The sequence below is a fragment of the Ochotona princeps genome, chromosome 2 (assembly GCF_030435755.1).
Source record: "Ochotona princeps isolate mOchPri1 chromosome 2, mOchPri1.hap1, whole genome shotgun sequence".
Classification (NCBI taxonomy): domain Eukaryota; kingdom Metazoa; phylum Chordata; class Mammalia; order Lagomorpha; family Ochotonidae; genus Ochotona; species Ochotona princeps.
Genome location: NC_080833.1, coordinates 31371319 through 31398085, shown reverse-complemented (window position 1 = coordinate 31398085; position 26767 = coordinate 31371319). Strand labels below are relative to the sequence as shown.

Sequence of the window (26767 nt, the reverse complement as noted above, 5' to 3'; positions counted from 1 at the left end):
CAGAGGAAGGCTCCCTGCAGCACAGCCCGGAACAGACAGCATGGGGCCACCCAGGCCTCTTTTCCTCCCACCCCAGGCAGCAAACTAAAAAGGCTTCACCATGCCACCCCCTGCTTGCATGATTTATTTAAGTTAGAGCATATACCAAATTCAGTAGCAGCCGGGCAACGTGGCCAGACTCTCGGGGCCACCATGTTAATAAAATAGCTTTCATGGTGCATCTCCATCCCAGCAGGAAGCCACGCCTTTGTGTCCCAGCCATTGCCAAGGGCCGTGGTAAGTGACCCCTTGATGCAAGGAGTGTCCCCCAGCTCAGGAAGCAGACTTAAGAGGGACAAACTCGGCTTCATGGAACACCAAACCAACCTGACCACTGAATGAGGACCAGCCACGGTTGTCCCTAGGTCTCCCCAGCCCCGGGCAGGTCTGAAATGTCCCAGCTCCTGCTGGCAAACAGTACCCTTAGGTTTCCAGCACCAAGCGCCCCAGGTCCCCACAGGCAGGGCCTGGGGCGCTGGAGCCATCCACGCAACACCTCCCAGTGGCCTCAGATCCACGGAGACGTGAGGTAATGGAGACACATGGCATTCGGCGGGCCTCTGCCCGCACCGCCATCCTCAGTACTGCTTGTCAGATGTCTGCAGCTCATCAGAGACCCCCGAGGACCACAGAGGAGGCGTGCTTTCCAAGAGGCTGTGCGCTGAGCACACGTGATGGACATGCAAGTGACAAAGGTTTCCACATACCTTTCCCCCATAACAAAATAATCTTAATAAAAACATAATTTAAAGGAAGTGTCAAAAGCCAAGTGTAAAGTCAAAGCTGTAAACTCTACCAAAGTCCAGAGGCTTTCCATCATCCCTGTTAAAAAGAAAAAACAGCAATTAGTAGGCTATTACAGAAGTTAAAGACTCACAGTCCACCACATGGCAGCCCAAGGGGATACCTCCTGCACAGACCAGGGAGCCACCTTCCTGGTGGCCAGAGCTCCCCACACTCCCATTCAGGTTCCCTGTCAGTTTCAGACACTGCCCCACAGCCACAGCGGTCAGGGCTGGGTAGTCCCTCTGTGAAATGCTGTGAGTACACCTGGATCCACCACGGCCCTGCTCCTACTCCTTGCCTCTCCGTGTGCCCAACAGCCAGGGTCACCTATCTCACGCTGGCACCAGCACTGCTCCAGCAGCCTGGGACCCCAGCCCTCACTCCTTTGGGCACCCTCACAGGCAGACCCTGCCAACATAGACCACTCTAGACCTAAAGGACCAGCAGCACCTGTGGCCTCTGCACACTATATACTAAGAACCCAGCCGGGTCCAGGAGGTCAGCCATTCCAGGAGTGCAGACTAGCTGGGAGGGACTGCCAGGGTAGGCAGCGATCCACACTAAACAGTTGTGAGCTCATGCCATAAAGCTTGGACTTCAGAGACAGTGCCACAGTGTCAAACCCACTGCCACCTCCACAGTCTCCAGCCACATGAAGCAACAGGGCCGAAGACTCCAGGCCCCAGATCCAGTACAATGGCTCCTGCCTGTGACTGTCAACAATGACGTCAGCACACCTGCACCATGACTGAGGTCACACACACTGCGACCCCTACTCAGCACTAAGCTCTCAGTATCCTTCCATTACTAGCATCTTCCCATCTGCTTAAGTTTTTCCTCAATTAGAAACATTTACAGGGCCAGCCCTGAAATGAAGCAGGCTAAGCCTTGGCTTGTAACACAAGCACCCATATGGGTGCCAGTTTGAGGCCTGGCTGATCCACTTCTGACCCAGCTCCCTGCTAAAAGACCTGGGAAAGCAGTGGAAGGATGCCCCAACGCTTCAGGACCCTGCACTTGTGTGGAAGACCCAGGAGAAGCTCCTGGCTTTGGCGTGGTCCAGCCATGACCACTGTGGTGATTTGGACAATGAACCAGTGGAAGGAAGATTGCTCTTCTTCTGCCTGTAACTCTTTCACCTAAAAAAATAAAAAAAGAAAGAAAGAAAAAAAAAGCCACTTACGTTCCCAACTCAGTCATGATTTATTGATGGGAACTTCAACTCAGTGATTTCGGAGTCGGGGGAGCTGCTTCCACTTCGGTCACTGTAGGTGTCTCTGCAGAATTCACATCGTTTACTCATTACTTGCCACCTAGAACTTGGTGTCCTTCCCTATCTCTGTGACCACCATCACAACAGGGACTCCTCATGCCAGGGGTGCTCCCAGGTACCAGGCATGAGATCCAGACCAGCCACTCGAAGTGGGGACAAAAGCAGCAAAAGGCCCTCACCCCAGGGTGTGTCCTTGTTCCTGGGAATACGACAGCACCCATTAGCATGAGCCATGGGGTCCGACATACTGTGCAGGCAGTGTCAGGGACTGTGGGAAGGGACCATACAGGCCGATACAGACGGTGACAAGATACGCGACCCCCTGTGAGCACAGCAGCCCTGGCACAGTGCCTTCTGACACCTCCCATTGGCAGCCAGGGGGAGTTAACAGTGGCAAGGTGCCCCACCTGGGTGAGAGCCTGCAGCCCTTCTGGAGGTAATGCGGGAGCCGGCCCACGGAGGCCAGGAGCAGGCCAAAGTATGGCGGAGAAGGCTTGATGGGCCGGGACAGGAACTCAGGGTGGTACTGAACGCCAACAAAGAAAGGATGATCTGAAACAAAGCCATGACATGCATGAGCCATGAGATGGCAAAGGCAACAGAACAGTGTAAAGCTTTCCCACTTCCATCAGCAAAAGGGGTACCGATACTGGAGTTCAGGCACATGGAATCCTGCAATGAGGACTGGAGAGCCCCCAGACGAAAGGGGCTTCTCTTTGGGGTCTCTCTTGCTACCCTACACAGCTGTCATGCAGCTCATGTGAGTGCTGGAAGGGGTATAGTCCCAAGGCTAACCTCCCCTTGAGAGTGGAACGTGGGCAAGGTAACTGGAAGACCATTTGCAGACACGAACAGCCCTCCCAACACACAGCCCTTCCCAACTCCACCAGGCAAGGACACAACACACATTTTCCCACATACTACCCGCCCAGGGAATCACCTTCCAACTCCACAATCTCCATTCTCTCTCCTTCAACATCTTGGCCAACGAACTTCAAGCCTTGCTCTTCCAGACACTTCTTGAGCACTGGGTTTACCTGGTTAATCGTAAGAAGTCACAATGCTGGCCTCATCACCTGTGGGCTCAGTTGCAGCATGTGCCAAAGGAGCTGGACTCTCACCTCAAATCTGTGGCGGTGCCTCTCCTCCAGGTAGTCTGCATCTCCATAGAGCTTCCCTGTAGAACAGAGCAGACCTCAGGTCAGGAACCTCACCTCCAGCCAAACCCCTATGCCTCAGTGCACAGCTGGATTCACACTTGGGTTCCTTCTGACCATAGCAAGAAGCTACTTTCTTAAAGTTTCCTTCCAAACTTTCCATAAATCTTTAGCACCTATTGGTGAACCTTACAGAACTGCTATTTTTGTGGGACCAAAATCAACTACCAGCAATTCCCTACACCTTGACTGGCTAGTACAAGAACATAATAGCTTAAGCTGGACTTAACCCAACTCAAAAAGCAAGAACAAAACCCAAAACACATCAGTGGACCCACAGTGCCCCCCCGCCCACTATGGGTCCTGCCCGAGCTGGGCCAGGAGCTGGCCAGCACCCAACAGCTCTTACTCATGACTGAGTTTTTGGTCTGGAACAGGGTTCTCCTCTTGCCCAGCCTCATGGTGCCGCCCATCTGCCCAGGGTTGTGTTCAGGCATGTCTATAACCTGGAGATGTTGGAAAACAAACATGAGCTACCAAATCCTGCCTCCAGTAGGAGACATACCTCCGCCATTCCAGCCTGCCTACTGACACATGTTCTGTCACCAAGGAAATACCTCCTGACACCAATCAAAAGCTCTTGGGCCAGGTTCCAACTCTCCAGCCCACCCTTGTGATCACCATGCTGTTCAGTGCTCATCCCTGCTACTAGGCAAGTGCTACTGGGCTGCAGCATGTTCTTAGGACAGACCCACCATACTGCTCACCAGCGAGAGAGGCTGATAAACACCAAGGAGGCATCTTAGCAGGTGTATGGGGCATGTGACCATGGACCTACCAGAGACAGCCCTGGGATCCTGAGCATCATCTGACCTCCCGGCCTTCTTTGTACTCTGCTCTCCCCACCGTGAAGTCCATGTTCCCAAACCTTTTCTTTTTCTTCCTGAGGTTTTAATATGACCATTTATGTTCAACCATAGGTTAAACACAGGCTCCCGCTAAGTGCATGAGCTAGGACCTTGCCCATCAAGTTTGTATGGTCACTTAGAGAATAGGGATCCCACATGGCAGAATGCTAGAAATAAGATAAATGCCTTCCACATGCATCTCACTAAGGGGCTGGAGACTCAGTGATGGGTAAAATCCTGTCCCTCCCCCTGGAGCCCTAACGGCCCAGTGGGCCAAGCAGTGCTCCATGCCCTGCAGGAAACACAAGAGGCAGCAACCAGCAAGTCTCGGCCACCCTGAAGCGAAGCCACGTGGTCTGGTCCCTGAGCAGCTCCTGAACAACACCCCTATCTTCCAAGACTGCTGCTGAGGTTTACATAAATTAACACAGGGACTCCAAAGTTAATTCTGGTGCAAAACTGTGGGAAATCCATGAACCATTTTATAATACTTATTCTCCATGAATTTAACAATCCCCGTGTATGTGCCTGTCACCACAACAAAGAGAACAGTGGCTGACACATTAATACCTGTGTATGTATGTGACATTAGAATTATTTATCAAGTGCTTCTATGAGCTAGGCAACTAGGAATGAAAAACTGGCTTAACGGGAAATGCTAATTGGAAAACTAGCAACATGAGTGAGAAATGTCATAATGAAAAAGGAAACTGTCCCATCTGTGAAGCGTGAAAGTGCAAGACTTCAGGGTTCACAGGAATGGAGCCAGGGGCCCCACTTCCTGCCCCAGCCATCTGTCACATTTGGATGGCCCCTCCCTACATCCTTGGATGGAGGGCCAAGCACAACTCACCACAGGATGACTGGTCTTAGGATCGAACTCCGTGGAATTGGCATCTAAAAAATTCAAATACTTGTGTTGTAAAAACAGTTATAGAAGAAAAGTGATTATTTCACAGGTGCACGGTAGAGGGCTAAGTCACAATTTCTCTTCACAGTCTGAAATCATTCAATGATTAGAACAATGACCAAAGAATATTTTTAAGACATGAACACAGAAACACAGGTGGGTTTTTTACACTCAAAAAAGAAACCAAAGCAATGTTATTTTCTCAGTCTGTCTTTAGAAAATGAATCTTCATGAAGTTTCTTAGATTATCTTAGCTTCTTCCCATTTGGTGTTACACATTCTGTCCAAGAGGGGCAAGCACTGGCCCTGCGTTTCCTTCTCAGCGCCAACTGCCTCACTCTATAGCTAATCCAAGAATTAATCACCTGCAACTCCCAGACCCTGTCTCTCCTCTAATCAAAGGAAAAACAGCTAAGGACTAAATAGCAAAGAACCAAGCTTCTGCATCGTTTCTGGCTTTTCCGTGGGAAAGCAAGGCCCTCATTGGGTGGAACCAGGGCCACAGAGAATGGGTAAGCTCCATCCCCAAGTCACCCACCGAAAGCCCCCTAGTTAGCCCCACCCGGACTCAGACGCAAGGACTAAAGGGCATGCAGCCTACCAAACTGATCCATCACCCCCCAGGAGCTCTGAGAAGCAACCACTCAAATGAAAGGAGCAACAAAACCCAGTCAGACCAGAGCTGGCCACCAAGACACCACTGCACCAGACACAGTCAGCTGGTTCCGGGCTCCAGTCTCCCTGGGGCTGCCTGCTGTGTCTGGAAATCGAGTCTGTCAGCTGACTAGGTAGAATGAACAGGCTATTTCATCGTGAATATTCCATCGTGGGCTTGTACCCCACACTCCTGGGATTCACGCCTGTGTGCTTCCCCACCCCACCGTGGCATGCTCGCCGACTAGCTTTGGTCAACAGGACAGCAAACCTGCATGGTACACTTTCATTTTGGAAGCCAGGCCCCAGCTGGGAGAATCTCAGGAACAGGAAATGCGGGGGCCAAAAGCAACTGTTGCTTGCTGAACTGTGTCCCCCGCTTCCCTTGTGTGTGGAGGAGGCCCTTGCTGCACCCACTAGGTAGGTACCACGAAACCAGGCCTGTGCCTTGCTAGTCTCCCAGGCACCAGCCCGTCCAGGAAATGCGCAGCACACTTACCTTGCCATCCCAGCACGTTCCTTGAGAATTCAACCACTGCCAACTGCATTCCTAGGCACACACCTAAGGTAAAGGAAAAACAAAGCTCCATGGAGAAAGCAGCTCCAGGCTTTCCCACCAGCCTGCCAAAGACTCTGCTGCTCAGGCCACAGAAGTACAGTGATGTTCTTGGCATGTCCCACTCTTAGCCAGTGCCTCACTGACATGCCTCATGCAGATCAGGGGCTCACACACAGGGACTAAGGCTACAGCAGGAACCCAGAATCCACAGTCATTTCTTACTCTCCCTCATTAAGTGCTTATTTACAACTGATCAAGCTGAAATGACACCAAAAGGCATCTGATTACAGCCGGTTGGTGTGCACATCACGTGTGAGCTGTGGACAGCTGGGCTCACTATGCCACCTGATGTCCTAATCAATAACTTGTCTGGTCTGCATGCAGCCTGCGGGTGCCACACTAACACTGAAGACAGCCTGAGGCTCTCCCAGGGGCAGCAAAGGACACCCTCTACTGCACAGCTGGGACAGCATGGCCCCAGCACAGGTCTAATGACCCCTGCGGTATGCATGGGCCCGCACACTGCACCCCTTACCCCTTCCTACTCAAAGTGAAGAGCATACCACATAGCTCCTTACCCAAAAAAGGCTTCCTCTGTTTCCGAGCCCAGGAGATGGCCTGGATCTTTCCTTCTGTTCCCCGAACACCAAATCCTCCTGGAACCAGCACACCACTGCACAAGAGAACATGCTCCAGCTAGGGACGGCCCAAGCACCCGCCATAGCCACACACTATCCACCTCGCTGAACTGTGTAATGCCCCAGATGGTCACTGGGCTGTGTGATCTCCATGAACAAGACACAGAAAATGCAGACTGTACTGTGCTGTGCCAGGCATGGAGTCCCTGCCATGTTTAACACCCAGGAACCCAACAGAAATGTGACCAGCCTTCCCTCCAGGCTTAGGCACTCCCCTGAGCAGAAGAAGGGGCCCTTCCAGGTCACTCAGAGCACCCACACTACCCTAAGTCAGTCACTTCTCTGGTGAGCAGGAACCTTGCTAAACTCGAGTCTGTTCTACACAGAAGCTGCCCAAAGTGATCAGTAGCTGACGAGTACTCATCAGGTGTCTAGGAGGGAAAGTTTCAACTGCAGCTGCAAACAGCAACAGGATGGACCAAGTCAGAACAGACTTTTCTTCAGCTCCAACTTACACTGTTAAGCTGTATTTTTCTAAGGTTTACATCATATGGCACGTGGTCTTTCCAGTAAAAAGACACTTAGTGATGACCTATGACTCTGGCGGGAAAGCCCAGGATCCCGTGCATGTGCGCTTACTCACTGGGCACTGCAGAGCTTCTGCCACGCCTCATGGTAACGCACCGGCTCCTCCTGCAAGGTGCTGGGCTCCAGGTCCGTGGAGTCTATGTACTGGGGATTATTCAGACAGGGGAGAGCAGATTAAGACTATAAACCTGAACATGGTATTTGAAAGGCAGAGACAGAGATCTCTCCCACCCACTGGATCACTCTGAATGCCTACAACAGCCAGGGAAGGAATTTAATCCTGCCACATGGTGATACAGAACAGTACCTCCAAAGAAGATTATGAGCCAGAAGCTGGGAAGAGCAGGGTCAACAGAGCCAAGACTGTATGTAAGGCACTAGCCTTGACACACACCCCTTTTTCATGATGTAACACAGTATTGTTATTTCATATTTCTTAATTTTGGTTTCAAAGGTATAATGTTGGGGTTTGGCACCGTGGCATAGTGGGTAAAGCTGCCACCTGCAGCACTAGCATCCCATTTGGGCACCAGTTTGAGTCTCTGCTGCTCTACCTTCAATTCAGCTCCTTGTTAATATGCCTTGCAAAGCTGTGAAAGATGGTGCAACTACCTGGGCCCCTGCACCTGTTTGAGACCCAAAACAAGAGCTTGGCCCCTGCATTTTCCTGGCTGATTAGTACAGGGGAGAATAAGTACTTGGAAGTGTCTCAATCTCTCTCCTCTGCTCCATTTCTCTCTGTATTTTGCTTTTCAAATAAATAAAAGTGATTTACAAAAAAGGAATAATTATAATAGGCTCCTTTAAAAAGTTTGCAGAAAATGAAATTAAAAGATTGCTTATTTTGGTGCCAATGAAACTTAAATTCATGCATGAAAGGATGTCCAAAACGTTCAAAGAAAACATTAGGAAAACTAGGCATGGATGTTAAAATTGTTTATTTGAAAAACTTACTTTTTCATTTATTCATAATCTTTTAAGATTTATTTATTTGAAAGACCGAGTTACAGAAAGCAGATGGAGAGAGCATCCATCACTGGTTCATTCCCCAAGTGGCCGCAACTGCTGGACCTGAGCCAATCCAAAGCCAGCAGCCAGAAACTTCTTCCAGATCTCCCACATGAGAGCAGAGGCCTAAGGATTTGAGCCATCCTTTGCTGCCCTCCCCAGCCCAAAGCAGGGAGTTGAATAAGAAGTGCGACAGGAAACAAACCAGTGCACACAAGGGATGCCAACATCTCAGGTGGACACTTAGCCTACCATGACATAGCACCAGCTCTTTCATAAGTATTTTTAAGTCTCTTGTATAATCAAATTTAATGCTATTTTAAAAAAATCACCAAAGAGTTATAAAAATCCTGGTAGGAAGGGCCTGCTGAAAAGATGAGAAAACTGAGCAGTCAGGTATGAACAGCCACATAGCCCACAGGTGATAAACCCAGAGTGGAGCTTGGCCATCTGGTTCTGGAACCTGTGCTCTTAACCCCAGCCCCCACTGCTGCTTGCAAAGACAGGCAGGACTGTGCTAGGATGTCTCAGCAGCCCTGCTTCTGCCCATCATGACACAGGCCAGCACACAGGAACTAGCCTTTACCAAAAGCCACAAGTGTCCTGGGCATCAGCTGGGCAAGTGGACATACTTCACAGCTTTGTGGGTGGCATGTGATCACTCTCACGTCCTAGAGAGAACAGCAAAGGCAGCCCATGGGCCAGCCAAAGTGCATAGAATAGCAGTGCCATCAACTACACGGTGAACCTTCTAGTCCACCATTTCCACAGGGCATGTCATAGTCAGCTCCAAGCATTCAGTCTTTCCCAACCTCTATTCTTCTCTGCCCTTCATTACTTCCTGAATATACTGTTTCCTCAAGGCCAGAAGTCTAAAAGAAAACTCACAGCAACAAGCACAAAAAGATGTACAAAGCCTGAGGCACCTATGACGGCAGAGCCTGGGTGCCTGCCTGGTCCCACCTACCTTGATCTCCAGCTTGTGGTTGATGGCCAGTGCCGAATGCTCCAGTGCCTTGATGACAGAGGCATAGGAGTCAGAGAACTTGGTGTACTTGCCCACAAGTGCAATGGAGCAAGTCTCCAATAAGCGGTCATATCTATAAAACAGGCCAAGAAACACCTAGTCACAGCAAGCACACACCATCAGGACATCACTGTTTCTGCAACAGAAGAAAAACACTGTCCAGGAAGAGTCTAATGGGAGTGACTGTTACCTGAGGTCTTTCAAGGCCAGTAAAGAGGAAGCAGTTTTCTGATCAACATGATAGGGAATAGCAAAGAAAACAGCACTTTAGAAGCTGTTATGATGAGTTTTAAAATCTCATGACTTATTTCTCAAAAAAAAAAAAAATCAAGTCCCAAAGGGGGTAAAAATAAAAAAAAGACAATTCACTCCCACCCACAGACAACGATGGGACATTTAGGGGCTGGTGTTGTAGTATTGCAGGTAAAGTTACCGGCTGTGATTCAGGTATCCCACCTGAGCGCTGCTTCACGTCTTGGCTGCTACACTTCTGATCTAGCTCCTTATATAGCTTGAGAAAAGCAGCAGAAGATGGCCCAAGTGTTTTGGGCCCCTACCACCCAGGTTGGAGACCTGGAAGAAGCTCCTGGCTCCCTGCTTCAGCCTGACCCATCAATAGCCATAGTGACCATCTGGGCAGCAAATCAGCAAACAGAAGATCGCTCTGTCTCTCCCACTCTCTCTAACTCTTTCAATGCAAATATTTTTTAAAATAAAACTACGGGATATTCACAATAGAAAAATGTACACTCATTTAGAATTCTCATTGTAAAGATTAGTAACAGAACAAAACATTAGTTTTGTTAAAAAAAAAAAAAGAATCCTAAAACAGAGAAATTTCAGTAACTGTAAATAAATAAACACGTAAGACACACATCTGTAATGACAGAGATTAAAAGAGAAAATGCCAAAAAGAAAGCATCACGAAACCCTAACAGCAGAGCTTCCTCCCCAAGCCTCACAAAAGGTGAGAGCAATCAGGCACAACCAATGCTCCAGAAAGATCTTACAGGTAGCGTTAGGACAGCATGGAGCCATGGGGAGGAGCTCAACAGTCCTCAAAGCCCCAAGAGGCCCTAGTACAGTTCAAGTGGCAGGTCACAGGCTGGTGGTGGCTGTGTGACTCAGCAGTACACATGGGCTTCAGGGTACAGACTGCCACCACAAGGACACCTGTCTGTCATGCCTGTGCAGTGGATAGCACACAGGCTAGACAGCACTCAATCTGAACTCACTGCCTAGACACCTGGGACCTGGCTCAGCTCTCCCAGACCTCTTCTGTGTCACTAACTACACAACAGCTGGGCTCCCTTCTTCACAATCCCAATGTTTCTTTCCAGTAACGTAACATCTTTTCTAATGTAAGCGACAACGAGAGTGCTGATGTGCCACAAACAGAAGTTAAATTCTAGGCCCAGACCAAACCGAAAGGTGCCAGCACTCCCACCACTCGCACAAGGCCAACCTGTCAGCCATCTCCTTCCACTTCATCAGCATCTTGCGCGACTGCCTCTCAATAGGAAGGTCAAGTCTTCGAAGAAAATAATCAACAACCCCCTGCTCCTCTAGCAGCAAGGGGACTCGGTAAATGGAGGAGACGTCATGAACACAAATCACCTGTTTTAAAAAAGAAAGTCATTTAATAAAAACAAAACTGTGCTTCCAGCCGCCTACAAACTACATGACCTTGAGAAATTAACTATTCTGGACTTGAAATAGACAAAAGGACAATTTTTTAAAGTGAAACAAATTGCCAAAACCATATCAATAACAGAAAAGTAGTGGCTAGTTCATTCTGAACATGGATGGGAAAAGAGCATTCTTTTTTTTTTTTTTAAACTGGAACCTTTATTTAAGTTTTTTTTTTATTAATTATTTTGCATTATGTGACACTTTCATAGGCTCTGGGAATCCCCCCACCGCTCCCCACGCCCTTCTCCCCTGGTGGATTCCTCCACCTTGATGCAATATTACAGTTCAAATTCAATCAAGATTCTTTCCTTGCAAATGTATACCAAGCACAGAGTCCAGCTACCCGTTGTCCAGATGGGTTGAACAGTTTCTTGGGGAGACCATTTCTGGTCCGAAGTTAGAGCTGGTAGAATATCATCACAGTCAATTAAGAGTCCCAATATAACATCAACAGCAATTTGTAACATTATGGAATTGACATGGTTTTGAGTAACCAGTATGTTAAAAAAAAAAAAAAAAGCAAGTTCTTAACCACAACCTATGATTAGCTCACTGACATTTCAATTTTAGTTTATATATAGGACCGGCTGCTACATACCTTAAAATGGCTATAAGGTACCATTCAGCTGTCTCGTGTCTATTTCATTTTAGTATTTAGCCATTTGTTGTGTTGAAGTATAATTTTGCTGATCTTGGCAGATTTTAGGTGTGCCAGCTGAAAAGAGCATTCTTAAAAGCATGTCCCAGAGGACCTCTCCAGGAATCCACAATGGCCCAACCAGGAATGGTGGCTCTCAAACTTGGATGCACACTGGATTATCCAGGTGAGCTTTATAAAACCCAAAAACCATGCCACACCCACAGCACCTAAAATAGAACTCTGAGGGGCCAGGTTGGGGAAGACAGGCATCAGTGCTCCAGCTTACTGACTGCACTCTGCAGCCCATTTGAGAACCACTGCACTAGAAACCGAGCAGTGGAATTCACCACAGAATTCCATTAAAAAAAAAAAAAAAGACTTAATAAAGGAATAAAAAAACCAATGGTCTTGCCCATGAAGCCACCACCTGCAGTGCTGGCATCCCACATGGGCACTTGTTCAAGTACCAGCTACTCAACTTCCAATTCCACTCGCTGGTATTGTGCCTAAAAAAGCACCAGAGGCGGCCCAGGGGCATGGCCTAGCAGCTAAAGTCCTCGCCTTGAACGCACCAGGACCCCACATGGACATCGACCGGTTCTAATCCCAGCAGCTCCACTTCCCATCCAGCTCCCTGCTTGTGGCCTGGGAAAGCAGTCACGGATGGCCCAGGGCCTTGGGACCCTGCACCCGTGTGGGAGACCCGAAAGAGGTTCCAGGTTTCCAGCTTCGGATCGGTGCAGCACTGGCCATTGCGGTCACTTGGGGAGTGACTCATCGGACGGAAGATCTTCCTCTCTGTCTCTCCTCTCTGTATGTCTGACTTTGTAATAAAAATAAATAAATCTTTAAAAAAAAAAAAAGCACCAGAGGACAGCCCAAGTCTTTGGGTCCTGCACCCAAAGAGGAGACTCAGAAGACACTCCTTACTTTGGATTGGTTCAGTTCTAGCCACTGCAACCATTTTAGGGGAGTAACCCAGCAGATGGAAGATCTAACTCAGGAGCCAGATCCTGCTATCAACCCCAGGGCCTCTAATGTGGGACAAAGTTCTAACACCTTCCCCAACAGTATATGTAATTGTGATCATAGCCCATCCTGCTACAGAATTCAATTCCTTTTATTTGATAATTCAGAAATATCTAAAACAAGTGCATGATAAAGGCTGCTTGGAACACTGTGTTCCATGTAGTCAGTATGAAACCAAATCCCTAGGCTAGATTTCCCAGTTCAGGATTCACACACAGGAGAGCTGACCCCAGGCCCCAGGGGAACCCACACTTTGGAGCTTGAGCCCTGGCACATAGGATGGCTACCTCTGCAATGGGCAAAGGCTTCCTCTGAATTAGGTCAGTGACTTACCTTATATTCATGTCTATGGCTGTCTATCAACAGAAAGGTCAAATTGTTGAAGAAACTAACCAATAGGCCCCTGTTCCTCTAACAACAAGTAAATGGATGCCACATTCTGAACACCTCATGACACCTCATGGTCCACTCTGCCCTCCTAATTGTTAGGAGGATAGCCCCTACCTTAACCTAGGGTACATTCTCCCCATCTCCAGGCCAGCAGGGCTCTCCTGCAGTCTCCTGGTCCAGAAGAATTTAGTAATAGACCCCACAACTCCATAATCTGGCAAGTCCTTAACCCCAACTCCCTACTCCTCTCTTTCAGACATAACTAAATCCACAATCCCAATCCCACACCACTGGAAATTCTGTACTAGGTACTACAATCACTTCCATTGCAGGTTCCAAAATGGTGCATATCCTGCACACAGGTACTCTCCACTGGCACAGTAACATATGTGAGCACCCACGACACCCTGGACCCCAAGGAACAGAACCACAAGGCCATGTGAAGTGACCCTTGTGACCCCAGCAACTCATGATCTGAGGCAGACAAACACAGAAACACACATGTGGCAAACACATCCCCTAGGGGCACAAACAGGCCCACCCTGACTTGTGTGAGGCACACTCAGCCCAGAAAGAAACACGATTCTGAGGGTTATGGGCAAGCTAGTGTGGCAGGTGAAGCTTCTTGCTAGAGCATGAAGGGTGCCACGACCAGGGAACTGCCTAGCTGAGCAAGCAGGACACTGGCTGCTGACAGTCCAGGCAAGTCAACCTTTACTCTGAAATGACTACAGATCTCATCACCCTCACGTGGAGGCTCTAGGACAATCAGGCGTAAGCACAACTTACACGGAGAAGGATGTTCTACCTACTTGTTCAGGTGCCACGTGGCAGAACATGGATATTTTCTCCTTCACTGACGTGTCCAGAGGATTTGAGCACCTGCACACAACCTGGTAGGAAAGGAGGACATGGTCACTAGGCTGGTGAGGTTTTTTTTCCCCTGGTTTTCATCCTGGACAAGGCATACCACAAATGAATGTAAACACTGCTCCATTTTCCGATGGAAATTCCAAACTCCTGCACTGAAAAAGCCTGGGATCGGCAGAATAAATGGGCAGATCAATGAGCCAGAGTTACCTGTGGCTTTCCTCCCTAATTAATGTTCTTGAGAGGGAGGAAACTAGAAGGAATGAAGGATGGGCTGGGAGCCCAGACCTCACTGAGGAAAATATCCCGCAAAGCTTAGCCAGCCTCTCTCTAGCAGTTACCATCAGAGCGGCAGGAAGCCAAAGCTCTTATTGGCCCAGAGGAATGATTTCAACTGGACACAGAAGCTCAGCTGGAAGGCAGGGTGGCAGAGAAGCTTACCAGGTCAGGCGAAAGACCAAGTCCTCTCAGTTCCCGAACACTGTTTTGGGTTGGTTTAGTCTTCTGTTCGCCTGTTGAACTGGGCTGTTTGACAAAATGAGAAGAAAGTCCATTTCTCTTTGATAACGAATTTCCACGTAAAACTTTTCCCTAGACCTTTTTTAGTGGGAAAAGAATTTAATCACAAGCGTTAGTTCTGTCCAACACTTCTCTTCAACAGCCAGCAGCCCCTGACCTCATCTGCCCACTCACACCTCTAACTGGTCCTGCCAGGATGCTTCACTGCTACTTTTTGACATTCAGTTTGAGGCGTTTTCTACTGATTTCTCCATGAATGAGACTATCCCCCTTCCTGCGCTTGCAGGCACCCTGGGGTGTACACACTTATGGGTATTTAGATATTGACCAGTTATGCCTTGTGACACAGTTTTCCTTTCTGCAATTAACTATTTTCATTCTCCCTCACTTGATAGATTGCCAGGATGGAACTCCAGGTCAAAAATCCTTTTCAGGCCTGGTGTGGTGGATCAATGGCTAAATCCTTGCCTTACATGTGCCAGGATACCATATGGGTGCCAGTACATGCCCTGGCTGTTCCACTTCCCATCCAGCTCCCTGGATGGCCTGGAAAAGCAGGAGAGGACGGCCCACAAGCTTTGGGACCCTGCACCCATGAAGATGACCTGGAAAAAGCTCCTGGCTCCTGGCTTCAGACTGGCTCCGTTTCAGCCACTGCAGCCATTCAGGGAGTCAACTAGCAAACAGAATATCTTTCTCTCCATCTCTCCTATTCTCTGTAAATCTACCTATCCAATGAAAAATAAATAAATAACTCCCTAAAAAAAACTCCTTGCCTTCTGGGGCCTTGGTTAAGTTTCTCACTGCCCACAAAGCCTCATTTCGCTGTTTGACCACAGCACACTAAATAGCCACCCAGAAGTTACGCATGAGTGGACAGACCACCACTACAGAGGTCTCTCTGCTGTCTCACTAGTCACTCTCTCACGGACTAGTCACCCACCTGCCACAGAGAGGCCCAGCCCAGTTGTGAGAGTCCCAGGAGGTGAGTGGCAGAGGCAGACCTGCACCCCCTCAGCCTGTGCTCCTGGCCCTGCACAGACATACCCGCTCCAAAGACTGCTGTTCTCTGCCAGGATGGGTGATTCCCATGTGCACTCACTGGGGAGGGGTACAGGGGCTACCTCTTCATACACAGCAGTTGCAAGGCTCCCCAAGCACCCCGACCCAGGTCTCAGGGAATTCCACGGGACACCACGGGGCCTCCCACATGCCGTCTGCTCTTCTGCTGCTGCTCTCTTCTGTTACTATGAATTTCCCTCCACAGTATTTCTGAGTTTATTTTAAAACAAACTCCTTTACTCTGGTTTTCTCATGTATGAGCAGTAAAGAAAAGTACATATCAATCCATCACCTGTAACTACCACTCCTCTAATTTCTCAAGTATCTTCCAACAGATTTAAATTCACAAAATTCTTTATCCTCTGCTTCCTGCATGTCCAGGATGGACAGCTATCAGCAAACAAATGACAACCAGCCTTTTCTCCCTCCTCTACTTCTTCCCCAAGGGAACACTTACAAATGCCTTACCTGAGGAACTAGACTGACGTGGATGTTACAAAAGTTCTCCCTCTTGACCTTGAACTGGAACTGGCGGAAGGCCTCGATAAACGGCATGCTTTCTATATCCCCCACTGTTCCGCCAAGCTACAAGGAGAAAGTCGTCACAGAGGCTCAGCTCTGAACCTGTCTCTGGCAGTTCAGCTTCCATCAGCTGCTCAGACATCTCAGTTCGGCAACTGCAAGAGCCTGGCTGACCCCCCAGCCCTGTACACCATCAGTTAACAACAGTGAGAGCTTCCTTTGTGTTAAAAGGTCACCATGGGCTCAGCAGCACCTGAGATCAAGATCCTTCCACCCATTTCAACGAGGTCAGAAGCAAAAGGGACCTGGACCAGTGTAACTTTGGCCGTGTGACTATCCCAGCCGCAGCAGCCATCTCCCATTTCTGATGGAACGCCGGGCTCCCAGTACAGGGAACAGCACAGCAGTAGCACAACAACCAAAACCAAAGGGTGCTCGGACAGAAACACTCATGGCAGCACCCAGAAAGCACAGCTACTTCCTCAAAATACAGGTGGGAATGTGCCATGCCACTTTCCCCAGTATGTTAGTCATGTGTCCCCCTGCATGGCCATTCCACACCACCATCACAGGGCCCTCACCTGCTGCCCTGCAACAGAGGGCACAGTCTGAGGCAGCAAGGGCCAAGGCTTCCTGGGAATGGTCTCACTGGCTGCTGGCTCTAGAGACGCATGAGCACACCCACGGACACGAGCATACAAACCTCAATGACACAAACTTGAGGTTCAAGGCCATCTTCATCCACAGGTATTAGTGCTTGCCTCATTACCCACTCCTGGATCGCATCTGTGATGTGAGGCACAACTGGGAAAACGAAAAGAAATCCACAATTCACACTGCTCCATCATTACTGCCTGAAGCAAACACATTTACTGTTCAAATGCACTACAGGGACACAGCGCTGATGAGTGCATTAACACATTTTGCAGCCTCCAGTGAACAGCTTCAGTACATTTCTGGACTCCCACTCCTTCCCAGATTTCCAAGTTGTACGAGAAAAGAGCACGGCCAACAGTGGGGTCCTGTGCTACCTTGGAGCACATGCCCCTTCATGCAGAGCCACACACCAACACAAAGGATCATATGGTCACCCACATTACTGACGGCCAAGGCTGCAAGGAGGCATACCACAGCCAAAGGCTTTTCCAGTAGAGGCCCCAGGACCCTGCTGTGCCACCTGCAGTTTATAAAGTCTGACAATCCAGATGCTGCACAGCAACACAGGGCACTGCATGAGGCACGAGAGCGTCCAGTTTGAAGCTCAGTTCCCCCATGCACACAGACCCATTCTGAGGTTTGATTTCCTCATCTGCCTCCTGAAGTTGTGCGGCTTTTGAGAAGCATCTGTAAAACGCACATCAGAGTGCCTAGAGAACCAGTGCACCAGGAACATCAGCGACAATGCAGCACTAAGTTTCTCACAGTGCCACACTAGGCTGCCAGCTCCTGGGGGTGGAGACTTTCGCTTAACTCCAGACTGCTGAGTTAATGGGCAGTACCCTGAGCACAAGGATAGTCAATCCATTCCACACAGAGGCCAAAGAGATCTTCCCAAAAGGCCAATCTGTATTCATCATCCCTATATCTGAACTTTCCACTGGCTTCCCACTACTGAGGGAAACCCAGGCCCTTTGCTGCAATCAGGAAGACTCTCTGTACCCCACTGTGGCTCATCTCACCAGCCTCCAACTGCCCCCTAAACCATGCCTGAGCCACAGGAGCCTCTCCACCCAACTATTCCTAGGCCTGGAAACCTCCTTCTGAGGACCCGCCCCTCTCCTTAGGGCCACCCCTGCCCACCTCTCCAATGTGCCTTTCCCCAGTCCCGCTCCTCCTCCTCATTCCATTTCCTTCACAGCTCCGGGAAGGCCTCTGTGTCACCTGTTGGTTTTGTCTCTGCTACAGATCACTTCCCTGAGGACAATGGCCTCACAGACCTTGTTCCTCACATATGCCCGGCACCAGGAATCGCCTGACCAACAGTGAGCAGTCAACAGATATCTGACAAATGATAAGCAGATGAGGAAAGCATTTGGAGCTGAGAACAGCAAACTTGGATCAAATCCGGTCAGCTCCAAGCTGGTCTGTGTCAGGATCTCAGGGAACTACTTACTGACACAGGTCCTTAAGCTCCCCAATGACCTGGAAGCCCGGCTATTTGCCTCACCATTTCACAGAAAAGGGAACCAGAGCACCAAGACACTCTACGTAAGGTGCTCACAGTCAGAGCTGGCAAATGACAGAGCTAACACCTAATCATGACCCAATCAGCCCTGGATCAGCCAGGAGGACCACCCTAGCCAGCTGTCAGTGTGACCCTAGATCCCAGGCTGTGCAAGTCTGCAGCCAAGAACAGATTTGTTCTCATAACTCAGAGGAAGCCACTTTACGGCAATCCCCAAATCTGAGCTGCAGCCAGCATAAGAAACCAGGGGCTTGCTAACCGCATGACTTCAACTGCTATTTACTCATTTTTATGTATTCAACAAGCAGAAACAGGAGATCTTCTATCTACTGGTTCATTCCCTTAAATGCCTCAGGAACTCCAGCCAGGTGGGAAGGAACCAAGCATTCCTGGGGTAAGCATTAGCAAGAAGCTGAAACAGAAGCAGTGCAGGACTCACCCCCAGGCTTTCCAATTCAGGATGCACATGTCCCCAGCAGTGCTTTAACCTGTTAGGCTATACCTGCCTCAGGGAACAGTCATCCGAGGCCTGCATCCCAGAATGCAGTGCCAGGGTTCAACTCACATGCCGCTTCCCACCCAGCTTCCTACTCACTTGTACCCTGAGAATCAGCAGGTAAGTTACCTCTTTCTGTCTCTTTCAAATCAAAAAATAAACCATATGTATGTATATGTGTGTATCAGCTACTTTTTAGAAATATTTTTTTAAGTAGCAGATGGGCCTGGCACAATAGCCTAGTGGCTAAAGTCCTCGTCTTGCACGCCCGGGATCCAATATGGGCGCCAGTTCACATCCCGGAGGCTCCACTTCCCATTCACCTCCCTGCTGGTGTCCTGGAAAAGCAGCAGAGGATGGCCCAAAGTCTTGGGATCCTGCACCTACGTGCGACACGTGGAAGAAGCTCCTGGCTCCTGGCTTCGGATCAGCTCAGCTCCAGCCTTTGCAGCCCCTTGGGGAATAAGCTAGTGGATGGAAGATCTTTGTGCCTCTCCTTCTATCTGTAAACTGACTTTCCAACAAAAATAAATAAATCTTATAAAAAAAAAAGTAGATAAAGTAGCAGAATACTTTCCTCAAACATATGCTTGTGCAAAACCCCCAAACAGCAAAACAGCCATAAATGAAGCTGCACTGGTGAATGCTTGGGAGGACCCAGAAACCCACTTCTCAGACTCCCTGTCCCATTTATGACACCAACCAACAGTCTCAAAACCAATGTACCTATTGGATAGCTCATTTCCTTGTCATGGCTGCTCACAGGAAGTCCCAGCTGCCCCACTCAAGGTGCCTCTCCCCTGTACATTCCTCACTGCACTGACAAGCCTCCATGTCACTTCCCAAGCAGCAATGGCCTTGTCAAATTCACTCTGTGGTAAAAGGCCACACGATTCTAATTTTTTTGTTTTTCCTTTTTTCTTTTATTTTTTTCCCCCAGGGGAGAGCATGAATGCAGTCCCCCACTACCACAAATTATGCAGTCAAGTTCCCCATATTTGGGGAAATCACAGGGGACAGCACATTCTGAGTGCAGTGGATGAGCCCTGGCCTGGGAAAACCACCTGTGTGATCACTAAATTTCTAATAGAAAGCATATTTCTGAAGCAATACCGCGACAGTTTCATGCTGAAATCATACAAAAAGCAAAACCTTTACTCAAGAGAAATTAGGCTGGCTAGTATTGTACTTAAATAATCAAAGTAAGGCGGTGTTACCTTGGACAGTCTTCCCCAAGTAGTCCCCTTTGCGCTCCTTGTTGATGACATACTGGTAGATCTTGCCAGTGGTCAGGTTGTTGTCCTTGGTGAGGCGGATGTCGAGGAACCGTTCATAGTTACCCAGGTCCAGGTCTACTTCCCCACCATCATCCAGCACAAAAACTTCACCTGCAGGAAACAGGAGCATATTTAGGTGAGAGAGAAATACATGTGCCAAGGGCACAACAGGCCTTCTGGAGTATAATGGAGACCCTTCCTTCCAGCAAGTCAGCAAACCCACAGGAAGTTATAAAAAGGCACAGGATGGGAGAAATACAGCCCAAGGGGCTAGATGTGTGGGTAAAAAACAAACAAACAAAAGAAGGCATCTGCTGTTGGGGAAACAGAACTTGTGGAAATCTCCTAACCGAGCAGAATCAGGTTTAGAATATCCATGCATAGTTTTTTCATGACACATTTCCCATAAACTTTTTGAAGACTCCTGATGTGCTCATAATTCAAGCTTTTTTTGCACCAAGTCAAACTTCTCTTTTACTCCTGTTTTTTTTAAACAAACTTTTTGGAGTGCCCTAATAAGACATATGCATAGGAAGGGTACTGTGTGCTCATCATAAAAATCAGCTCCCAGGCCACACTGTGTCCCAAAGTTTTCCCCATTCGCTTCACATTGATGACCTGCAGCTTCACTATAGAATGGCCCAGGCCTAACATCACAATGGTACACAACTCAAAGCCAGGCAAGGAAGCAAGAGCATCTTCTCCATTCCCTCAGCAGAACTCGCAGGCAGCCCAGCAGGCCAATCACAAGGATTTCTGAGCCAGGCACTCCAATTCCTAAAGACCCCACCTCAACACTGGAGAGAGGTGTTAAGGCCACAGCATGTTAAACGTTACCAGGTTTCACTGGTTTGTCACGCCCCAGTTTCAAACAATAAATCTCTGAAGTCACTCAGTCACACACAATTGATGGTACTCAGTAATGACGAAGAAATAAAGTACTGTTTTCCAACCCTCCCTCCCTTGCAAGTTTCCATTTCTCATTCACATCAGAAGTCCTTGTTTGAATTTTCCAAGCTATGCTAGCAAAACAGCATGCCAAATTCACAGATCTTCCAAACCCAGCACCCCTCTGCTATATAATTCCACACAGAGGTCCGTTAGCCTCTGTGTGGACACCTTCATGACAGATAACCCATGATTTTATATATATATATGTATATACACATATATATATATTCAAAATTAGAGTCACACAGATAGATGGAGTGACAGAAGCAGAGACTTCCATCCACTGATTCACTGCACAAAGGGTCGTAATAGCCAGGACTGGGCCAGGTCAAAGCCAGATCTACCACATGAATGCAAGGCCCAAGGGCTTAGGTCATCTTCTGGTGCTTTCCCAGGCACACTAGGGAGCTGGATCAGAAATGTAGCAGGGCCTGGTGCTATAGCCTAATGGTTAAAGTCCTTGCCTTGCACATGCCAGGATCCTATATGGGCACTGGTTCATGTCCCAGCGGCCCTAGCTTCCCATCCAGCTCCCTGTTTGTGGCCTGGGAAAGCAGTCGAGGATGGCCCAAAGCCTTGAGACCCTGTGCCTGTGTGGGAGACCCAGAAGAGCTCCTGGCTCCTGGCTCCTGGCTCCTGGCTCTGGATTGGCTCAGCTCCAGCCGTAGCGGCCACTGGGGAGTGAATCAGCAGACGGAAGATCTTCCTCTCTGTATATCTGACTTTCCACTAAAAAGAAAAAGAAAGAAAAAGAGAAAAAAAAGAAAGAGAAAGGAAGGAAGGGAGGGAAGGAGGGAGGGAAAAGAAAAAAAGAGAAGAGAAGGAGAAGAGGACAGGCGAGGAGAGGGGAGGGGAGGGGAGGAGAGGGGAGGGGAGGAGAGGAGAAAGGAGAGAAAGGTATGTAGGTAGGTAGTAGCCATTAGGATGCCAGCACTGCAGGCAGCAGCTTTACTTGCTATGCCACAGCACCAGCTCCATCTTCTTGAGGCGTGTTGCAAACAGCAGCTTTTTGGATTTGACTCATGATACCTGGGCTGGCAGCATCATGGGCAACACAATGGACACCACTCTTGCAGGGCACCTGCCATCACATTCAGGAAGATCTTTCTTACACTGAGCTAGATCTATTTCCTTAGAACTCTATCCACTCATCCAGTTTTTAAAGCTGAGCATTCTCCCTCTTCTCAAGCACTGAACAAAGTTATAATGCCATCCTACACCTCTTTTCAAATTACAAGCTTTCATTCAATCACCAAAGTCATTTCTACCATAGAACCCTTTTGACTCCAATCACTACATTGCCTGTTAAGACCTCTGCTTCCGGGCCTGGCGGCGTGGCCTGGCGGCGTGGCCTAGCAGCTAAAGTCCTCGCCTTGAACGCCCCGGGATCCCATATGGGCGCCAGTTCTAATCCCGGCAGCTCCACTTCCCATCCAGCTCCCTGCTTGTGGCCTGGGAAGGCAGTCGAGGATGGCCCAGTGCATTGGGACACCGCACCCGCGTGGGAGACCTGGAAGAGGTTCCTGGTTCCCGGCTTCGGATCGGCGTGCACTGGCCCATTGTGGTTCACTTGGGGAGTGAATCATCGGACGGAAGATCTTCCTCTCTGTCTCTCCTCTGTGTATATCTGACTTTGTAATAAAAATGAATAAAATCTTTAAAAAAAAAAAAAAAGACCTCTGCTTCCTCCTGCCCAAGTGAGAAAAAGGATCAAGTAACTTCCACACTAGGAACTTTTTCAGAAAGCAAGATACAGAAGTTACCCCAAAGGCACACACTATTCCCAAGGGCTCACAGACCCTTCCACATACTATCCAATCAGCATTGTTTGCTTGTTTGTTTGTTTGTTTTTTACTTTTTGAGAAAGAAGTGCATTTTGCTTACCATGCTCATAAGGAGAAAAGGTTCCTGCATCGATGTTTATGTAGGGGTCAATCTTGATGGACGTCACATGTAAACCACATGACTTTAGTATTGTGCCCACGCTGCTGGCAATGACTCCTTTCCCAATCCCTGATATCACCCCGCCAGTAACTAGAATGTATTTCATTTTACTTTGTGACCTGCAAGGACAAATTACAAAGGAAATATGTTAACAAATCAAACCAACCTGCATTCAAACGCCGACCCTGCCAGTCACCAGCTACAAACACCCGCCCCTCCTTGGCAAACCTCACCCTTCCTTTTCTGTCACTTGGCTCTGAAAGACTGGTCAGGTTTAAACAACATCCTAACAAATGTTTATTAGGTCACCTGAATAGTACACACGTGCAGAAAAACTGCTATTGAACACAGCTTTAAAAAAACCTTGAGAATCAAATTTTAACACAAGAGCAGCTCACAGCTGGTTGATAAAACGCTATGCCCCAAATCCAGGCTGAGATCACTGCCAGATACTGGGAGAGTAAGCAGGTGCCTCATTACTTCCCCTACATGGGAAAAATTTTTTCAGACTTGGATATGCATGCCAACTCTCCCTAAAAGAAACAATGTGGTACATCAGCCCACCCCACAGAACAGGCAGGAGACTAGCGGAGAGGGCTGCCTGGATTAAATCCAAACAGCAGGGCTGTGGTTGAACAGACTTGGAGATGACAGGCGGATGCCACGAGAGCAGAGACAGTACGAGCATGAAAACAGCACGTTCTGGAAGGAGACACTGAGGACTTATCCCCAGCCCCCAACTCAGAGACCTAGAAACACCACGCAGCTGGCAATTCCACATGGGAAAACAAGCAGCACAACCACAGGGCAGAGGAGAATGCTTGCTTGCTTTGGCTTCTCAGGACGTTTTCCCCCTCTGGCAGCCCATGAGAAGCCAAGTGTGAGTACATACACACACAAAAAAAAAACAAAGCCCAAGACCTGAGCAGGGGAAATGAGGGTTCTGTGCGAAGTTCCCCCTCCCAGCAGGAATAAACACACTTGGTACAGAAGTGAGAATGCACAGGACGGCTCCCCCCTCAGAGGGAAGGGTAAGACCCAGGGAAGTTACCACGCAGCCCCTCCGGCCTCTGCTACAGCCCCTTCCAAAGTTTCTACAAAGCACACACAAGATTCTCAAAACAGGTTTTATAAAAAGATGAACCAAAATGCAGGGTGTAAGCCCAGGCATTTGGTTCCTTCATACAGAACGCTGGGGCATTTTCAATAATCCGCACTCGCTCTGCCTACAAGATTCAACAGTACACAGATTACCCCACCCCCAAAATCCCCTGACCAAGTCCCTACTATTTGGGGGTAACACTCTAGTTCACCTGACAGCTAACCCATCCTTCCGGACACCTGAATCTCAGACTTTGCTACTTTTTGGATCTGCCTTAGCCATACTCCCTACTGAGACTACACTCTTATTTTGCCACATTTCCTAAATTCCTAGAAATTCCTCCTCCTCCTCCCAGAGCTGGTTAGTCACAACATGGATTCCTTCTACAGAATCCTGTCTCCCCCATCTGCAGGCCATCTGCCCCAAGTGCACTCTAAGGACCCACCCTTCCCTCTTTTAGATCTCCCACAGCAAAGGCATTGAATACTGCAGCCCACAGTGACCCAGTGGGAGCCCCCTCACCCTCGGGTGCTGCACCCCTCACTTCTGGGGACCACAAACAGCTCGGAGTTGTTATCTCAAATTGTTGCCAGTCCAGCCACCAAGAATAAATATGGACAAATAACGAGAAACTAGTGATGGCAGGAAGCAGAGTGACAGCATTCGAAGGCTCTACAAGGGGAATTAGGGTGAGGAGAGCCTCAGTGCCAAGACCAAGGCAAGCCAGGGTCAGAAGAGGTACAGGGAACAGGGGAGGCTCCCATCTGCACACCTGCCCTGCCACGGGCCCTACCAGCTGGCCTGTGCCAAGGGGACAGAATGAACAGGCAACACAGGCGGGGCCGAGACAAGCACGAGGAGAAGGACGTGCGCCAGGCGACCAAGCCTGCATGGCCCATCTGAACTTTCTTCCACAAGGGACGGACCCGTTTTCAAGTACCAAAGCAACACACATCAAGGAGCAGCCGAAATTCCACGATGGGGTGGAGGCGGCAGAGTGAAGCAGGTTTGGTATTTCCTCCCCACCCTGCTGAAGTTGTGAGGTCGAATCCTAGCCCCAGATCGGCAGTGAGAGACCTGAGTCACGTCATAGCCCAGCCGGGCCGCTGGAGCCCGCAGCTCGCCCAGGTAAAACGGGGTCAGACTCGGTACCGCCGCGCGGGGCTGTCGAGGCCTCACTGGCAACGAGCCTGGCCGTGCTGCGCCAGGCCGCCCTGCGAGGACACAGGCCCCTTTCCCTACGTGCCCAGAGGACCGACGAGCTCGCGGCCAGGCCGCCAGGCTCACCCCGCAGCAAGGCAGGGGGCCTCGGCCGCGGACCCCCCACTGGCCCCCAGCCCGGGGAGGCCACGCCCGCGGGACCTCGGCTGCTGACGGGAACGGCGGCGAGGGCTTTCTCAGGCTCGACTGAGCGAAAGGGGGCTCCACAGCGCTCCATCCCTCCTGTAGGCCAGGCCGGGAGGCCCCGGGGCTGCCAGTCCCCGCCGCGCGGGTCCGCCAGCCTCGGACCTGGCCGCCCCCTCTTTGCCCCGCGGCGTCTGGCCACGCGGCCCGCGCGCGGGAGCCCGCACCTCGCCGGCCAGGGCTGCCCGCCCCACGCCCGTTAGGGGTGCAATCCATTGGCCAGGACGCCGGGCCACCTCGTCCCTGATTGGTGGGAAGCGCCGTCTATCACCCCGGACTCAGGGCCATCCCCCGCCGGAGCTCTGCTCGCGCAGCCGACTTCTGCATTCGAGAACAGTTCCCCTGGGGTCCAGCAGGCAGAGCCTACCTGGGACCGGCTTCCGAACCGCCCGTCAGCACAGAGTGAGGCCGGAGACGCTCACGACGAGTTCAGCCAGCCAGTGACTGGCCCCGCGTCCGGCCGTCTACCTCAGAGGCGGGCTCTCGGGGCTGCGCACGCAGAGGGCGGGAGTGGGGCGGGTCTTAACACCAAGGGGCGGAGCCCGAGCGCGCAGGCGCCGGGCGAACGCAGCGGCCCTTACGCTTTAGCTGTTCGAGACCCGCGAGGCGAGCACTCAGGGGCCTTTCTACCTCGCGGCGTTTGTCCAAGTAACTTCTGCGGGGCGGGTAGAGGGGGAATACTCCTGTCAGTGACTCACGCCTCCCCCCTTGGAACTGCCGGCCCACCTGATGATCTATTTAACTGCGAATGTGCGAGTTCCTGTAGAGCCGCCCTTTTCCTCCCACCGGGTCTGTGGGCCGGGGGACGCCGGCAGTGTCACCTCGGTTGTCCAGGGTTGGGAGGGGAGGCTTCTGGGCCCTCACCCCTCGTCTGCCTCCCGTGTATCCCACCGGCGGGAGGCTACCTTGGCTGGAACGCGGCCTTTGCCTCCACGCGCCGGACGCTGAGGTGCCTGGGCCCGGGGAGCGCGCGGCCAGTTGAGGCTGAAAGGAGGCGGCTTCAGACGGGGACGCCGTTCCACCCTTCCTCCGCGGCGCCTCCGAAACACTGGCCTTGACCCTGAGACCCGAGTTTACTGGCTGCGATGCCGACGGAACAGATTCGGGAACAAGAAAGAGGGCGCTGACGAGCTGACG

At 50.1% G+C, this 26767-nt stretch overlaps 1 protein-coding gene and 1 non-coding gene across 5 annotated transcripts; both read right to left on the bottom strand.

The window, feature by feature from the left end:
• Positions 1-109: 109 nt before the first annotated feature.
• On the bottom strand, positions 110-26634 carry CTPS1 (CTP synthase 1). Of its 4 annotated transcripts, none has more exons than XM_058679634.1 (19): positions 26536-26634; positions 23065-23243; positions 20170-20340; positions 16975-17075; positions 16218-16334; positions 14610-14693; positions 14111-14191; positions 11013-11164; positions 9488-9620; positions 7568-7656; positions 6865-6959; positions 6227-6289; positions 5017-5060; positions 3665-3761; positions 3220-3275; positions 3039-3135; positions 2506-2650; positions 2009-2102; positions 110-861 (listed from the first exon to the last, which is right to left on the bottom strand). In XM_058679634.1, the coding sequence occupies exons 2-18, from the start codon at positions 23228-23230 to the stop codon at positions 2018-2020; spliced, it is 1776 nt and encodes a 591-aa protein (XP_058535617.1). In that variant the 5' UTR covers positions 23231-23243; positions 26536-26634; the 3' UTR covers positions 110-861; positions 2009-2017. The 4 variants fall into 4 exon arrangements, with proteins under 4 accessions (XP_058535617.1, XP_058535626.1, XP_004591582.1 ...); XM_058679643.1 differs by lacking the exon at positions 26536-26634 and adding an exon at positions 26357-26380; XM_004591525.4 differs by lacking the exon at positions 26536-26634 and adding an exon at positions 25998-26144.
• LOC118758783 (U1 spliceosomal RNA) lies at positions 19890-20053 on the bottom strand. The gene has a single exon (XR_004995862.2). It is a non-coding gene; the product is annotated as a U1 spliceosomal RNA (small nuclear RNA).
• Positions 26635-26767: the final 133 nt, after the last annotated feature.